The following is a 16,414-nucleotide window of genomic DNA, read 5'->3' on the forward strand; positions in this document are numbered from 1 at the left end:
CACTCAGGTGGTGATGGGTTCTCAGGCCGCAGGCTGAGCCCTTCTGGATACTTCTCCCCCTTTTGGAGTTCTGGGGAACACACAAACAGCTCAGTAGCCGCAAAAGAAAATAAAGGAAAAGAAACATACAGGCTGTCCCAGCCAGGACATTGGCCTCTCTTCCTTAGTGGGCCACAGTCCAACTCAAAGTCCACTGGTTTTCCAGCAAAAATACAGGAGACAGCCTCTTCAGCCACGTTCCTTTTAGGCCAGGGTGTGGGCTCTGCTTGCTACCAGGCCTCTTCCTAAGAGTTGGGAAGCTCAGCAATCATCTCCCCACCCACAGCTGCTCTTACTGAGCTGACTGAGTGTCATGCTTTTAAACCCCTCCTCCATTCCTGGCATGACTTGCAGGTGCAACAGGTTGGGGCTACTCCAGCTCCAGAGCTCCTTAACCCCTTCTAGGCTGGTACAAGGTTTATATGATCCCTCATTGAATCCCCTTATATTCTCCATCTCCATTTTATCTGTGGGTAATCTCACCTGCAAACAGAAATTCAGCTACTGTATCTATACTGACTCACAGATCTACCTCTCTTCTCCAGACCTGTCTCCTTCTGTCCAAGCTAAAATCTGAGCCTGTCTCTCTGATATCCCCTCATGGATGTCTAGTTATTAGGTCAAGCTCAACATGGCTAAAACAGAGCTCTTAATATTCTCCCCCAACCCTCCCTGCTACATTCTTTCTCAATCACTGTGGACAAAACCACCATCCTGCCTGACTCAGGCCCATAACCAGGGTGTCATCTTCAAATCAGACCTCTCTCTAGGTCACGGGTCAAACTCAAATGACTGCGAGAGCTACATGAGGACTAGCACATTGGCCCGAGGGCCACATCACTGACCGCCACCCCCCACTGCTCTGGCCCTGCCCCCACTCCACCCCTTCCATGAGGCTCCGCCCCTGCCCCACCTCTTCCCACCCCTTCCCTGCCCCCATTCCAATCCCTTCCCCGAAATCCCTACCCCAACTCTGCTCCCTCCCTGCCTCCGAGGGGTGCAGGGTGCAGCGGGGGCTCAGGGCAGGGGGTCAGGGTGCAGGAGGGGTGTGGATTGCAGCAGGGGGTCGGGGTGCAGGAGGGGAGTGAGGTGTGGCAGGGGGCTCAGGGCAGGGTCCAGGTGCAGGAGGAGTGTGGGGTGCGGCAGGGGGCTCAGGGCAGGGGGTCAGGATGCAGGAGGAGTGCAGGGTGTGGCAGGGGGTTTGGCTGCCGGGGGTGTTTGGGGGGCGGGCTCCAGCCTGGCACGCACCAGGGGCAGGGCAGGCTCCCTGCCTGTCTGCCCTGCCCCCGCGCCACTCCGGGAAGCGGACAGAACCTGAGTAGGGGGCACGGGGGGGGGTCTGTGTGTTGCCCTGGCCATGCCTACAGGCACCGCACCCAGCAGCTCCCATTGGCTGGGAATGGTGAACCGCGGCCAATGGGAGTTTCAGGGGAGGTCCCTGGAGGTGTGGCCAGGGCAACACACAGACCCCTGTGCCCCTCCTCCCCCAAGTCCTAGCCACTTCCCAGAGTGGCACGGGGACAGGGCAGGCAGGCAGGGAGCCTGCCCTGCCCCCGGTGTGCGCCGGGCTGGAACCGCTCTAGGTAAACGCTAGGGGGGCCGCGGGGAGCTGGTGGGCCACAGAAAATAACCCCACAGGCTGCGTGTTTGAGACCCCTGCTCTAGGTCCTCATCTCCAGGCTATGTCTACATATTGCCAATTCTTTCTGCATAACATTTGTAAGATACAGCCTTTCCTATCCATCCACACAGCTAAAACTCTTGTCCAGGATCTCCTCATCTTGCATCTTGATTACTGCAACATCCTTTTCTCTGGCCTGGACTAATGTAATCTTGTCCACAGATATCCATTCAGAATGCTGCTGCAAAGATCATTTTCCTAGCCCGCCGCTTCAGCGGTGTCACTCTCCTGGCATCCCGCCGTGGGCTCTCCTTCTCTTTCGCATCATACATAAACTACTTGTCTTCACCTTCATGGGCTTTCACTGCCTGTCCCCACACGATCATCTCTCAGTCACTTCAAAACCTCAGCTTCTGTCTTTGAACAGCCTGTGATACCAGTCTCCATTGCTTGCTTTTAAATGCTCAAACAAGCACCTTTGAGCTTTCTCCCATGCTGCCCCTCACATTTGGGAGGAATTTTTCAGTAAACATCTGCGGTGCTACCTCATTATCCTCCTCCAAATCTTTCCTTAATACACTCCTTTTCTGTGATTTCTACAAAAAACTTGTCAATGTTGAGGCTGCAAACGTGCTGACACCACAGTCGATTTGTCACAGGGCACAAGAGAGACAGATTCCCTGCTCTCAGTTCCAGTGCCTAGTCCAGAGCAGCTGGGAGCAACCATAATAGAGAAAGTCTCGCTTCATTCCTATAGCCCTGAGCTGAAGGGAGCACGCTCAGTTTCTCTATGACAGTGGTCCCCAACCTTTCTATGGGAATAGCACTATTCCTATTCCCAACAGACTGTGGCGGGCGCCAAACACCCCACCGCCAAAATGCTGCCGAGAAGCGGCAGCGGAAAGAAGCCCCACTGTCAAAATGCCGCCGAGAAACAGCAACGCTTCTAGGAGGCATTTCGGCAGGTGTCCTCAGGTGGCCGCGCTCGGTGGCAGCATTTCGGAGGCGCGATATCCTGCAGGCGCACACAACTGCCCTGGCGGGCGCCAGTGCACCCGCAGGCCCCGCGTTGGGGATCCCTGCTCTACGGGAATGGTGTGTGTGCAGAAGCTGGGAAGGGATGGAGATGCTAAGTGAGGATGGAAACTTCAGAGATTTTAGTTGCAAAAAGACATAGGGCTGGTCTACACTGGGAACTTACATTGCTATATCTCTCACAGAGGTGAAATATCCTGAGAGCCACAATTATACTGACCTGACCCCCAGCGTGGGCAGTGCTTGGGGAGGTGGATTACCTACACCGATGGGAGAACTCCTCTTGTCAGCATAGGCAGTATCTACATTGAAGTGCAGCAGCTGTGCCACTGTAGGGGTTTAAGTGTAGACATACCCATAGTCTCTACTGAGCATGTGTGAACTGCAATTTTACAGAGGCTTACAACTTGCCCAAATTTGGGAAGATTTTCACAGAGGTGGCAAAAGGCAGATCCCTGCCACAAAGGTCAATCCCTTACCACATTTTATGTCCCGGCTCCAAAGTATGGGGGCCCAACCACTGTACAAAGTCACCTGAATTTTTTAACATGGTCAGAACAACATAATTTTCCCTGGGGTGAGGGGGTATCCACTGCACAGAGGACTGATGGGAGTTAAGATGGCCAGGTAGGCCAATTAACTCCTCAGGCTGCACTTAGAGGAGGAGCAGGGAACTATTCTGAAAGCAGGATAAGATAGGCAGGAACAGGCAGGGCCTATAAAGCCAGGTAGCTGGCAACAGAAGGAAGCTGCTGCTGTGAAAGGGCAGTAACTCCCTGGAAAGAGGAAGCAGTGTTTGGAGGCTGCAGAACGTGCAGGCTGCAGTCACTCCCTGGAAAGAGAGAGGAGGGTTTGGAGCTGGTACACCCAGAAAGAGAAGGAGAACCAGAGGATAGGATGCCGTCCAGGGAAGGAGCAGTGAGGACAGAGAGAGGAAAGCCCACAACTGTTGGGATGAAGGTCACTGAACTGGTGGGCCGAGGTTCCCCTACAAGCCACCAAGGACATGGCATAGACTGGCAGGACAGTGAACTGGAAGATTTTGAAAGACTTTGGTATCCCGAAAGGGGGAACACTGAGTGACCTAGCCGGAGGACTAAGTCACAAAAGGAGATGCTGTGGGTCCTGGAGCGAGAGAGGAGCTGCAGAACAGAGAGCGTCGGAGCAACAGCATGCAAACGGCAGAAGGGGGCGTCGGTCTGAAGAGCTAATCCCCAGAATGACCAGGAGGAGGTGCCAGCACAGCGGTGAGTGGTGCACCCTGTGACACCTTGCCTTGGCCTCGGAAACAGCTGACCCATTTAGGCTGAATTTTCAAAAAACAAAATAAAAAAAAAATAATTCAGCCTGAGGCAGACACATGGCATGAAAATTTTCAGCTCAAATGGTTAAAATATGACAACGTTATAAGTAGCTGTAAACAGAGTCTTATAATGGGTAGTGTCGGGCAACTTTAATAAAAAGCAGCACTATCATCCCTGCCTATGATGTATATTATTTTTAAATTTGCCAATACATGGAGGTTTTCACACGTGTAAAACCAGGAACATCCTGTCAGATCTGCATGAAGGGTGAGTACACGGTGCCCTTCTTTAGCAGTTCCTTTTCTGGTGTTTTGTTTGGATGATATGAGACAGACTTTAATTTGAAAATCCAAATTTTAAAAAGAAAATCCAGTGACCTGCTCCCACAAGTTCTAAAGAGGAACCAGGAAGTCAATAGATTATCAACGCATATTTAGCAACTATCACTTGGAAATCAAATGACAAACAGTACCATCCACAACACTCTTCTCCTGCACTGTTCTGTATGTGGATTTTACACAATTCCAGCTGCAGTCCTTAACAGCACATCATGATTACTCTCAAAGTCATGGCTGATGAAATTGCTGGTTTTTTGAATTTTTTTCCCCTCAAATACTGAATTTTTCTCAACTTTTTTTCCCTTCAAATACTGGACTTAATTCACATTTAATCTTAGATGAATCATTTGATGGATTTTAAGACACCAGTGTTACCCCCCCACCCCCAAGCAAAATGGCTGAGCCAATAAAACTCCCTTCATCCAGTGAGTGGTCTTCACTTCCCTGTGACGACCAATTTTAAAAATACACCATGTACCACTAGCTTAGTTAATGCTGTTCACATTAGCTGTGTAGGGGTGGAAGCTGCCCAAAGACAGAAAAATCCATTGTTACGTGCTAGCCTCCTGTCTAAATGGCTGGTGGCCTTTGTCACAAGTTTTGGAGCACTTATGTTCTCTCCCCACCCCAGTTTGCAAGACCAGAGGGTTGAGAGTGGGCAGATACTGAAAAGCCCCTCCAGATAACGGGATGCTGGCCTCAAGCTCTGCAGATTATGCCCAGCAGCTCCCACTCTAAACCCTCCTGCAGCCACTCCGCAGCCATGGCAACACAGCAGATCCAGTGCTCAAGCTAGCATTGGGTACCAGTACAGAGCAGAGTCACAGAGCCCACAGCAGTCATTAATGCACTAACAAAAGGCACTAACTTCTGCCAATTTATCCAACAAATCAGCCACAGTCTGGGGGAGAAGGGCAAACTGCTTAGTGTGGCTCCTCCCCAGCTCTGGCCCTGCCCACTAGGTTGCCAATTTTGGTTGGACTGGATGTACTGCTGGAAGTTTCATCACATGACTTAATCTTTAATTCTTGGATACTCCAGGACAATCCTGGAAGGTTGGCAACAGTACTGCCCATCATGTTTTGCAGAAGTCAGCAAAGCATCCCATGTAGCCACATTTTCCCTCCACATGGCCCCACGGGGCTCTTCCCATATATTTTCCCCTTCTGTGCTGTGCAGCATGGGAGAAGGAAACATGGGCCAGAGTAAGTATGGGGGGAAAAGGTGTTTGGTACTTGCCCCTCCTCTGGTTTGTTAACATTTAATCCATGACTGATTGACCTTTCATTTTCCCCTGAAAAACTGAAATTGCTTATACAGAATTACTAGTTCTTCAAACTTTGCAACAGGCTACACTGCCTCTTCTGCTCCCTGCCAGCAATCTACCTTTCCCCAGTGCTTTTGAATGAGCGTAACAAAACACAGTACATATCACCTGCTAACCTCTGGCTAGCCCACATTGAGAAGTCTCTCTGCTGCTACTAGCTAATAGAGTTACTCCTTTAATTCAAATAGCAGTAGCCTATGGTTTGGGTCCAGGGTTCAAACCCTGCTGATGGCACATGGGGAGCAGGTATCTCTATATCAGCATCCTGGAAGAGGTATATAGGAGTTACACACAGTCCTCCTGGAAGTGCTGAGTTAAAGCATTTGGAAAGAAAATACATAACAGACAGCAAGCAACAAAGGGAGGATGGACTGACTGCAAATGCCATGAAGACAGACACACAAGAGGGGAAGGGATGCAAGTGAAGGGGCACTGTCACATAAAGAGGCATTATATTTCACTTACTTGGAGAAAAAAGGATTTGGAGAGAGAGCATTAGCAAGGAGAAATGATTTGTCTCTTATTTTCAAACAGCATAAATTCAGCCACTTACTGTATTAAACTAATGGCTTTATTCAGCAGAAGACAGGCACAAATGGTTCACTCACCAGCAGGCACTCTGTGTGCATTGATCCTAGTCAAGTTTATAAACCGAGAGGTTGGAGTCTGATAATGATGTGGATTTCCCATGCTGAGCAGGAGCCTTTTAGTACTTAGTGAGAGAGAACTCACCATGCTGAGTGGTTAGAAAATCATATCCTTCTACAATAGAATATCCTTCTGTTAATCCTTTTGTGCTTTCCAAGCCGCCTTCAAAAGGTCTTAAGAAGAGAAAACTTAAATGGGCCTGACTTCATCTCACTGAAATCCTAACATCTTTTTATCGTAGTAGTTATGGCTTTAAAATCCTACAGTGAAGATGTTTCATAGCCTGTTAGACGGATAACTCCTTCAAACCACAGAATATCAGGGTTGGAAGAGACCTCAGGAGGTCATCTAGTCCAACCCCCTGCTCAAAGCAGGACCAATCCCCAACTAAATCATCCCAGCCAGGGCTTTGTCAAGCCTGACCTTAAAAACCTCTAAGGAAGGAGATTCCACCACCTCCCTAGGTAACGCATTCCAGTGTTTCACCACCTTCCTAGTGAAAAAGTTTTTCCTAATATCCAACCTAAACTTCCCCCATTGCAACTTGAGACCATTACTCCTCATTCTGTCATCTGCTACCACTGAGAACAGTCTAGATCCATCCTCTTTGGAACCTCCTTTCAGGTAGTTGAAAGCAGCTATCAAATCTCCCCCCCCCCCCTTCTCTTCCGCAGACTAAACAATCCCAGTTCCCTCAGCCTCTCCTCATAAGTCATGTGTTCCAGTCCCCTAATCATTTTTGTTGCCCTCCACTGGACGTTTTCCAATTTTTCCACATCCTTCTTGTAGTGTGGGGCCCAAAACTGGACACAGTACTCCAGATGAGGCCTTACCAATGTCGAATAGAGGAGAACGATCACGTCCCTCGATCTGCTGGCAATGCCCCTACTTATACATCCCAAAATGCCATTAGCCTTCTTGGCAACAAGGGCACACTGTTGACTCATATCCAGCTTCTCGTCCACTGTAACCCCTAGGTCCTTTTCTGCAGAACTGCTGCCTAGCCATTCGGTCCCTACTCTGTAGTGATGCATGGGGTTCTTCCGTCCTAAGTGCAGGACTCTGCACTTGTCCTTGTTGAACCTCATCAGATTTCTTTTGGCTCAATCTTCTAATTTGTCTAGGTCCCTCTGTATCTTATCCCTACCCTCCAGCATATCTACCTTTCCTCCCAGTTTAGTGTCATCTGCAAACTTGCTGAGGGTGCAAGCCACACCATCCTCCAGGTCATTTATGAAAATATTGAACAAAACCGGCCCCAGGACCGAACCTTGGGACACTCCACTTGATACCAGCTGCCAACTAGACATGGAGCCATTGATCACTACCCGCTGAGCCTGACAATCTAGCCAGCTTTCTATCCACCTTATAGTCCATTCATCCAGCCCATACTTCCTTAACTTGCTGGCAAGAATACTGTGAGAGACCATGTCAAAAGCTTTGCTAAAGTCAAGGAACAACACGTCCACTGCTTTCCCCTCATCCACAGAGCCAGTTATCTCGTCATAGAAGGCAATTAGATTAGTCAGGCATGACTTGCCCTTGGTGAATCCGTGCTGACTGTTCCTGATCACTTTCCTCTCCTTTAAGTGCTTCAGAATTGATTCCTTGAGGATCTGCTCTGTGATTTTTCCAGGGACTGAGGTGAGGCTGACTGGCCTATAATTCCCAGGATCCTCCTCCTTCCCTTTTTTAAAGATGGGCACTACATTAGCCTTTTTCCAGTCTTCCGGAACCTCCACCGATTGCCATGAGTTTTCAAAGTTTTAAATTCTTGTTTAAGCAACAACAAAAATATCAATCTACCAAATCCTGTTCAATACATAGAAAAGAATTTGATTTCAGATGCAGTGACTGGATTTTTGGATGTTTTGTTAACTCTGCTTGCACAGCACCTAACACAAGGGGAACTCCCTAGGGGTTAGTGTAAGACAAATAATAAAGGACAACTATACTTTGAGCTCAATTCGGTAATAAATTAGTCTGATTTACCCTGCCATGTGTAGCATGCAAACCTACCATAATCATGCTAAATTTTAGTGTTAGTCACTGCAGGGTATAATCTCATCTCATTTAGCTCCTGGAAAATCAAGATGAGAACAGACCAATAAGCATAACTATACTTTTCTAAAAAAATAAATTAAAAAATTAGCATTAACCCTGATTTTGCAAAGATTGTACAAAACAGTAAGAATAATAAATGACCGCACTGTAAAAATCAATAATTTAGTCATATAAAGAACAGTGATCCTGAAATAATACAATTAATAGTAATCCAAGAGTAGCTGGAAAAACAGTAGTCTAACATCCTGATAGGGGAATTGTACTAGATATTTTAATGCCGCCAGTGTTGTGCTGTGCAATAAGTCCTCCTGTAATTTATCCTTCTAGTATCTCGTCACATATGAGAGTTCCCCTCAAGCATTCATCCCTCTGCTATACTCAGTTTATCAAATACAAATTCTGTGTTACCCTCTGTATTCTTTATCTCCACATACTTTAGTCTACTGCTGCCACATCTTACTTAACCCAAGAAAGTGGATGACTAGACTGGACACCAACTGAAAGGCCAATAAAGTACTTTCTGTAGCACCGTTTACCCCAATGGTGACCTTATGACCTTCCCAATATACTCAAGTGGCCTGGTTTTCAGAGGTACTGAACATCTTTAGCTCCCATTGACCTTATCTGAGTCGATGAGTGCTCAGAACTCCTTAAAATCAGGCTAAAACTGTGCCTATCTGATCTTAAAAGCTCTAAATAACTCCAAGTAACAATAATCAAGATGTTTCTATTTAGGATTTCATTTTGACAGAGTGGTTGAAAAACATCCGTACATGAAGCTACCCAGCAGATATTTTGGCACATTATCAGCAGTGAGAACACTGGGCCAAATCTATGCCTACATGCTCTGTGTGAAGCTGACCTCTGGGGATGTTGACATACACTACAGAATAGCATAAATACATACCAGCTGTCAAGTGGAATGTATTATACTCAATAAGGTCACTGAATTTCAAGCACATATACAAAGCGCAAAATCTAAGTCGTATGTAAGTGGATGCCACATCCATAGAAATCTTTGGATCAAATCCAGCAGGAAGGTAAATGATGCAAGTTGGTAAGTAAGCACATATGAGCAAGTGCATGGAGTAAATGTTATAAGTGCATAATTTCATATGTGATAGGGGACTAGCAGGAAAAGCATGATCGGTAAAGCTGGGAAAGCTGTAGTCATACTAGAATGAAAGGCTCTGGGATTCTGCAAATGGATGCAAAGCTCTTCTGTTCACAGGCTCCGCCCCGGGCCCCGTCCCCGCCCTCACTCTGCCCCCTCCCCTCTCCAGCGCCTCCTGCCCACTGCTGAACAACTGATCCACGGCAGGCTGGAGGTGCTGAGAGGGATGGGGAAGAGCTCATCGGCAGGGCCACCAGTGGGTGCAGAGCATCCACTATTTTTTTCCAGTGGGTGGTCAAGCCCCAGAGCACCCAGGGAGTTGGCGCCTACACTTCTGTTAACCCACCATCTTATCAAAAGTTAGAGCTTTGCATAAAGCTTCAATGTAAATTCTGCTGACTTATCTTACATAGTTAATTCTACCACAATATAGGAGAGGAGGATGTGACTCATGTGACTCTCTGTTCAGAGCGAACGAGAGGCAGAGATAGAGAGAATGTGCAAGAAACCCTAGGAACAGCTAGACTTTGAGCAGGAAGCTTGGACTGAGGTTTATGCTCTGTCATTATGATGCGAGAGATCAATAAAGATAACACTGGGAATGGGAGTAAGTTTCACAGTCTGCAGCTTGTGCAGGCTTTACCTGGAATGGGGTGAGAACCACCTGCTCATACATGTTTTATCTTACAAAGCTCTGTCTTTTTGTTCTGTGCTTGTATAGTGTATAGCATAATGGGCTATGACCGGGGCTCCCAGGTGTTACATAATACAAATAATAACAACAATAATAATGCACTTTGCTGTTCGTTGCTTTTCTTGTTGTAAATTACACTTGTTCTGCACATCCATAAAAATGTCAGATTGGTGCATGTTGCAGTACTTTACCACTTACGTCTGTTTTATAACCAAATTACACCCAACATGTAATCTAGCTTATTACTTAAATCAACACAGAGTTTGTCACAAGATGATTTTACATAAAATTTAAATGCTACTTAAGAAAAAGTGGGCATTAATTAGTGGTCAATTACAATGAAACTCCTGTGCAGTACAATAGCATAGCCACAGGCATTCTAAAAGTGTTTCAAGAGATTAATGTTCACTGCATTGCAAACCAAAAGAATTAGGGCCCAATCTATTAAGTGAATTGAAAGACACCCTCCCCTCATTAATTTCATTGGTCATTATATCATGCCCTTAATGACATGCTATTTACTGCACACTGTCACTAACAGTTCTTAAACTCAAAACATTTTGTAGAAATGACAGAGTGAGACTATCAAATTATTACCCAAAAACCTCATGTGTGTCTCAATCATGTATGTCCTTTAGTTGGCTTTGAAAATTTTAACCTAAATGTTTAAAGTGTGTGTGTGTGTGTGTGTTCGTTCACCATTTTTAAAGTTAGCCTGGCAGTGAAGCCACTATTATAACTGTTATAATTACAGTATTGCTATGCTCCACCACTGATCTTCACTGGAGAAAGTCCTAACTATGCTGTGATAACCAGTCTCTCTTTATAATAAACAGTCATTTTATTGTTGTCAACAGTTATAGAGGGTGTTAGCCAAAATTTCTCCTCCTCCCTCACTCCAGTATTGTGCAGTGGTTTACTGAGTGCCAATTAGTTGTCACTCCACCCAGAAGTGGCTGCCTTCAATGGTGCTCTATTTAAAATATTTGTTTTGGGATCTTTAAGAATGAAAGCATCTACATAAAGGTAAAATATTATTTGCATCTCTCAATTAGTCTATTCGGTTTTGCTTTTATTTTCTTAATCTGCTTCAGAATAACCACGTTTACCTTGTCATAATAATATCGGAGTGCTCTGCTCAGCTTGTCATAATTCATATTAGTTTTGTTTTTTCTGAGTCCCCACAGCTTGGCCACCTCTTCTGCTTTGAGTAGCTTGAATTCCCCATCGTTGGATGTCCAACAGATCAGGTGCTCATGTTTCTGATCCAGCAGCAATTGCAATAGGAACTGCCACAGTGTGATTGCACTCTCCATACCTACAATGGACAAAAGACAACACTGTGTGAAAGGCATTCAGTAGCACAGATTCAAGGTCTAGGTTCATCTCAACCCTAATCTTCATGTAGGATTCATTCTACACAGCTAAAAAACAGTTTCACCTTCCTTTGCCAAAGGCACTAAAAAATAATTCTAAGCACAAAAATACAGAAGACCGGCACTCCCACGTCACAATTCTAATTGTAACATTCTTTTTCCCCCCCATTAATTTTTGCTAAAACATACACACCAGAGTAAAGGGAAAGTAAAACACTGTACATGTGGTTCATATAAACCCCATGTCACTTCCAGGCCCTTAGCACTTCCCATTTCAATTCCTGCATCAACTATCTCTCTCTGGCCTCCTTGTTCCCACATTGCTCTTTTACAATCCATACAAAACATGGCCTCTAAAAATAGTCTTCTTGCCCATCAATCTGACTAGTCACTTGCCTTTTTGAACTCCTCCACTGTCTGCCCCATATCCATTGAATCATGTTTAAATTTAGCCTCATTTACAATGCCCTCCATAATTCTGCCTCTGCCTACATAATTTCACTGCATCTTTGTCACCTCTCCTGCACTAACGACGCTAGTCTTGATACTTCATCAGCCTGCTTTTCCATCTTTATGCTGGTTCCTGCTCTCAGAATTCACTCCCATGGTACGACCCTCTCTTCAGGAAAACCTCCTGATACTGCAAGGACCACAAGAAGGGAGACAGGAATTAAATTCATTTTTCTATTCATTTAACTAAATATACATGCTGCTGTGAGGTGACCTGCCTTACATAGTGACTGCATAATCGTATTGCTGTAATTCCTCTCCTTCGTCACCAATCCTCTTTCTCTGCTGCTTTGTCACCTCCTTTGTTGCATCATGTCTGCACTTGGACTGTCAGTTCTTTGGAGCTGGGACCATTTCATCTGCAATGTAAGGAGCCTAGCACACTTGGGAAATGTAAAATAATTCCCCCAAAGTGATTCACCTTAAACATTCCATCAGTTATGTAAGAAGTATCTTGCCCTTCAGTATCGCAGGTGGAGCTGGCAGCTAGGAGAAAAATTTCAGAAGGGCCCTAAGTCAGTTGGAAGAGTACAACCCATTTTAAAAAGTGATTTTAGGAAAATAATCCAAATTAACTAAATATGTGAATTTGAAGTGGATTAATTAAACCACATCAAACTTTTGTCTGAACGCCCTCATTCATAGAATCATAGGACTGGAAGGGACTTTGAGAGGTCATCTAGTTCAGGCCGCGGCACTCTTAGTAGTAGGACTAAGTATTATCTAGACCAGTGGTTCTCAACCAGGGTGTCCGTCAAGCATGGCTGGCATTAGACTCACAGCCTGTGGCCTCAAGTCCCAACACCTGGGGCTGAAGACGAAGCCTGAGCAATGTAGCTTTGCAGTTTCCCTTGTGGCATAGGGCCCTGGGAAATTGCCCTGCTTCCTGCCCCTTAATGCTCGTCCTGGCTTTTATATGGAGAAAAACAGTTGTTGTGGCACAGGTGGGCCGTGGAGTTTTTAGAGCATGTTGTGGGGGGGGTGGGCGTGGGCTCAGAAAGAAAACGCTTGAGAACCCCTGATTTAGACCATTTCTGACAGGTATTTGTCTAATCTGCTCTTAAAAATCTCCAAAGATAGAGATTCCACAACTTCCCTAGGTAATTTATTCTAGTGCTTAACCACCCTGACAGTTAGGAAGTTTTTCCTAATGTCCAACCTAAACCTCCCTTGCTGCAATTTAAGCTCATTGCTTCTTGTCCTATCCTCAGAGGTTAAGAACAATTCTTCTCCCTCCTCCTTGTAACAACCTTTTATGTACTTGAAACGGTTATCATGTCCCCTCTCAGTCTTCTCTTTTCCAGACTAAACAAATTCAATTTTTTCAATCTTCCCTCATAAGTCATGTGTTCTAGACCTTTAATCATTTTTGTTGCTCTTCTTGACTTTCTCCAATTTGTCCACATTTTTCCTGAAATGTGGCGCCCAGAACTGGACACAATACTCCAGCTGAGGCCTAACCAGCACGGAGTAGATTGGAAAAATTACATCTCGTGTCTTGCTTACAACACTCCTGCTAATACATCCCAGAATTAAAGTGTCCTTAATTCAGTTTACTTTAACTCACTCTGAAAGTGATGTAAAAGGCCACTTTAATTCTGAATAAAAGCATCATGCAGCGATTAAATACAGTTTAACTAATCCACTTCAAATTCACACCTTCAATTACTGCATATTAATTTTTGTTGGTGTCCCAGTGTAGACAGTCACTTCCTTTTATAAAACCCTCTCTTCTATTGCTTATATAATAACAGAAGAACTAGGGCATTTCAGAGAGCCAATATTCTGATTTGCCATGTGTGTGTGCACACAAATCATGATTCAGGATTGTTAACATTGAAGGTCAGGCTATTTTTACAATCAAAAATTCATTTTCAATTGACCTTTAAACTAGAAAATAAATAAGCAGGGTTTTTCTCATTTTCAGTAATTTTGAAATGTCTCAGCATGTAAATATTACCTCTAACCATTGGTATAAGTATCAGGCCTAGTCATTCAGGCTTTTGTGACTGTTGCTCTAGGTATCCAAATAGATAATTAGTTGCTATCCCTAAATCAGGGAGGGAAAGGAGTGGAAAAGCCACTAATGCCATATTTTTTCTTAATACTTGCTTAATTGCTTGTTTAATTCTGACCTTGTTTCACATATCTGATACAGTTATAAGAATCCCACTATTATCAAGTTAACTGGATTTTTAGGAGTATCCATTGTCTACATCTAAGTCCAGCAAACGAAATGATCTTCAAAACAAAATTAGTAGGGTCTAAATCACTAAGGTTCTAATATTATTCTACGGTGCAGTCAGTGTGTTTATCAGGCTTACAGCTCTACAGTTCTGTTTGGTGTGACTGCCACAAGGTGGCACAAGGCTTCTAGCTATTCAACCATGTGAGACTGTATGTACCTTTATAGGCAGTTCACTGAACTTTAGGTTTTCTTTTTCACTCATATACATCAGGGTGTTAATTAATGTTTGTTGCTTTTCACTCACTAGAAAAACAATCCACTAGGTCCTATAATAAACAAAGTGAAATTCTGCATGTAGAATATTTAATGACAAAAAATAAATAATTTATTCTTCACCAAAGTTAATTTACTGAGTCAGCTAAAGATACTGGAGAATTTAGTGAATATCTTTAGGGGGAGGCAAAATAGAATTGGGAATTTGCTTTGGCCTAAATCATTTCAAAGCACACACACCAAAAGGGGTTTTCCAAATTTGTTCTTTTTCTTATGACTGCAAAGTCCTCATTTATCCATTACATTTGGAAATTCAATTTGAACACAAAAGGCAGGAATACATAGCCGACAACTCCCAGATGTGCAATGTAACAATAATAAAGTCTACGACAGAGGGCAGAGGTCCATCTTGTCATGGGGAGCCATTCCAGTCTTTTCAACAAACCAGTTTTTAAGTTAAATATAAAACATATATTTAGAATTTAAGGCACAGCATCTATTCAGTTACATACATTTTTATGCAAATTTTATGTACTTTTATACAAATCCTTTTTTACCCAGTGCAGGGTAAGAAAAAGGATATAAACACATATAAAAATACAGATATTTAAAGTTACATCATGTGCCTTTAAAGCAGATATAGTCTATTGGCAGAGGTGAAAGTAAGCCAGTCCAGTACGCTGTGCCGGACTGGACTGGCTTCCCCAGGCTGGTGCTTTAAAGGGCCTGGAGCTCCCCCCAGGCTCTTTAAAGCGCTGCCGGAGCCCTGCCGCCACTACCCCCAGGGCTTGGGCAGTGCTTTAAAAGGGCCTGTGGCTCCCCGCAGAGGCTGGAACCCCTAGCCCTTTAAAGCGCCACCAGAGCCCCACTGCCAGAGCCCCTGGGGTAGTGGCAGCAGGGTTCCAGCCGCTGCGGGGAGCCCCAGGCCCTTTAAAGCGCCCCCCACTGCCAGAGCCCCGGGGTAGCGGCAGCAGGGCTCCGGCGGTGATTTAAAGAGCCCGGAGTTCCACTGTGGTAGCGGCAGCCGGAGCCCTTTAAATCACCCCTGAGTCCCGGGGCTCCCAGCCGCTTCTGCAGCTGGTAGCTCTGGGGGCAATTTAAAGGGCCCAGCCCCCCCTCTTCCAGCTGAGGCCATACCTCTTCCAGTTGAGGCTATGCCCCCCTGCTCAGGACTCCGGAGTACCAGTAAGTCCTTTAAGTTACTTTCACCCGTCTATTGGATAAATAAGTATTTAGCCTTCCATGGTGGATTTATCCAAGACATTCTGGTTAATCATGTAACTCTATTCATCTGACTCTCACATATATACACTAGCCCATGGAGTTAAAAAATCTGTTTATTTTATTATACAGGGAGCAGGCTCATAATCATATTGTTAAAAATACATTTTTATTTGAAGAAAAGGAGTACTTGTGGCACCTTAGAGACTAACAAATTTATTTGAGCATATAAATGCATCCGATGAAGTGAGCTGTAGCTCATGAAAGCTTATGCTCAAATAAATTTGTTAGTCTCTAAGGTGCCACAAGTACTCCTTTTCTTTTTGTGAATACAGACTAACACGGTTGCTACTCTGAAACCTGCCATTTTTATTTTGAGTTTCTCCCCTATAATTAATAATATACAATATAAAGAAATATCCTGCACAATTTCAGTTTACATCTGGTGCTTCTTTGAAATGACAAAAAGCATCTGAAATCATCAACTTCTTTCACACTGGGAAAATAAAAATAGATTAAACTGTTTTTGACTTTTGTAAAACAAATCTCCTGGGCTAAAATCTTGAAGACAAATTTCAATTGAAGAAATTAAGAAGGGTAAGGGGTTATGAAAACACCAACACAACCTTCACAATCATGATGACATAAATCATATTACTAGA

General features: G+C 44.6%; 1 protein-coding gene across 3 annotated transcripts in view; it reads right to left on the reverse strand.

The window, feature by feature from the left end:
- The window catches only part of ELK3 (ETS transcription factor ELK3), a 61,090-nt gene that overhangs the window by 22,883 nt on the left and 21,793 nt on the right, over positions 1-16,414 (reverse strand). For 2 of the 3 annotated variants that reach the window (XM_038415211.2, XM_043492044.1), the window contains exon 2: positions 11,294-11,502. In XM_038415211.2, coding sequence (XP_038271139.1) covers positions 11,294-11,500 — 207 coding nt within the window. In that variant the 5' untranslated portion in view covers positions 11,501-11,502. Of the gene's footprint in view, positions 1-11,293; positions 11,503-12,076; positions 12,182-16,414 lie in introns of those variants that run through there. The other variant, XM_043492050.1, reaches the window with a different exon arrangement.

This window comes from Dermochelys coriacea, chromosome 1 (genome assembly GCF_009764565.3).
Source record: "Dermochelys coriacea isolate rDerCor1 chromosome 1, rDerCor1.pri.v4, whole genome shotgun sequence".
In the NCBI taxonomy this organism is placed as follows: Eukaryota; Metazoa; Chordata; order Testudines; family Dermochelyidae; genus Dermochelys; species Dermochelys coriacea.